The following is a 1,151-nucleotide window of genomic DNA, read 5'->3' as shown; positions in this document are numbered from 1 at the left end:
AGAGGATCAGGAGTCCCTGAGCTAATCCTCAGTCCCTACAGAAACCTGACGAGCCCAGTACACCAGGTCGGCCACATAAACCAGCAGGTTGATGGCTGTCAGGACGGCCACAGCCAGACGCTGGTCCCAGGCACACATGTTGTAGGTGAGCTCATCCCTGCAGTCCCCATCCCTGGGCCTCTGGGGCTGCCCACCGAGCTCCTCACTGAACTGGTAGAGCGGCCAGAGGACCAGAGCACTGATATAGAGGAGGACGGAGAGCAGGGTGAGCACTAGCTGGAAAATGGGGAAGGGGACCGGCAGCCTGTATTCCCGCTCACCCAGGTTCAGCAGGAGGACCACAGCTGCCAGGATGAAGCAGATGGAGTACACGGCCACACACCACTCCAGGGCCGGCTGGTGCAGGTACAGGGAGGTGCTGCTGAGGAAGGCGAAGATGACACCAGCCACGAAGGTCTCCAACACCTTCAGCAGGGCTGACACAGTGTGCACATAGCAGGGGATATCAGTGAGATCATACCAATCCCATACCCAGGCCGCATCCAGGGCATAAACCACAGACGCGATGCAGGAGAATGCAGTGGCAGCGATGGCCCGGTCCCGGGAAGGACCATAAAGCAGGAATTGGACGTAGGCGATGGAGTAGATGATGGAGGTCGAGAGGCAGACGAGGGCAGCGTAGCAGGCATAGGTGACGGGGAAGTTGTACCAGTAGAAAGGAAAGCGGGACGGGAGCCTCCATAACTCGACCATGACTATGATGAGGGTCATGGCGAAACAGAAGCACCAGATGGACATGGACCAGTTACCTAGGTCCCCTCTCTCAAAGCCCATGTCAGCTACCAGGGAGAAAGCCACGCAGGTAGAGAAGAGCTCTGGCAAGCGGAAGTACCAGAACCCTCCCCAAAAGTCATCATAGTCTGGGGCTGTTGCCCGAGTGGGCATGATGCTTCGATGTCCAGGCAGGTCACTGTCACCAATACAGCAGTGGTCTTTGCTGAGGATCCACCAGAGAAAGATCTGGCTCCGAAGGTGGGTTAAGTCAGACGCCTGGAAATGACACAGGGCCCTGTGCCCGCTGAGGCTCAGGATCCGTGGAGTTGGAACCAATGGCTCAGACAATCGGGTAACAGCACAGCTACTCCAGAATG

At 57.5% G+C, this 1,151-nt stretch overlaps 1 protein-coding gene across 1 annotated transcript; it reads right to left on the bottom strand.

The window, feature by feature from the left end:
* LOC120875648 (myeloid-associated differentiation marker-like) lies at positions 1-929 on the bottom strand. The gene has a single exon (XM_040257584.1). The coding sequence runs from the start codon at positions 832-834 to the stop codon at positions 22-24; it is 813 nt and encodes a 270-aa protein (XP_040113518.1). The 5' UTR covers positions 835-929; the 3' UTR covers positions 1-21.
* Between the last annotated feature and the right edge of the window lie 222 nt (positions 930-1,151).

The sequence above is a fragment of the Oryx dammah genome, unplaced genomic scaffold (assembly GCF_014754425.2).
Source record: "Oryx dammah isolate SB20612 unplaced genomic scaffold, SCBI_Odam_1.1 HiC_scaffold_16, whole genome shotgun sequence".
NCBI lineage: Eukaryota > Metazoa > Chordata > Mammalia > Artiodactyla > Bovidae > Oryx > Oryx dammah.
Note: the sequence above shows the minus strand (reverse complement) of the source record. Positions and strands in the feature narration are given on the sequence as shown.

Coding starts and splice junctions, on each gene's coding strand:
- LOC120875648 (XM_040257584.1), bottom strand. CDS start 834: ATGGGCTTTGAGAGAGGGGACCTAGGTAACTGGTCCATGTCCATCTGG.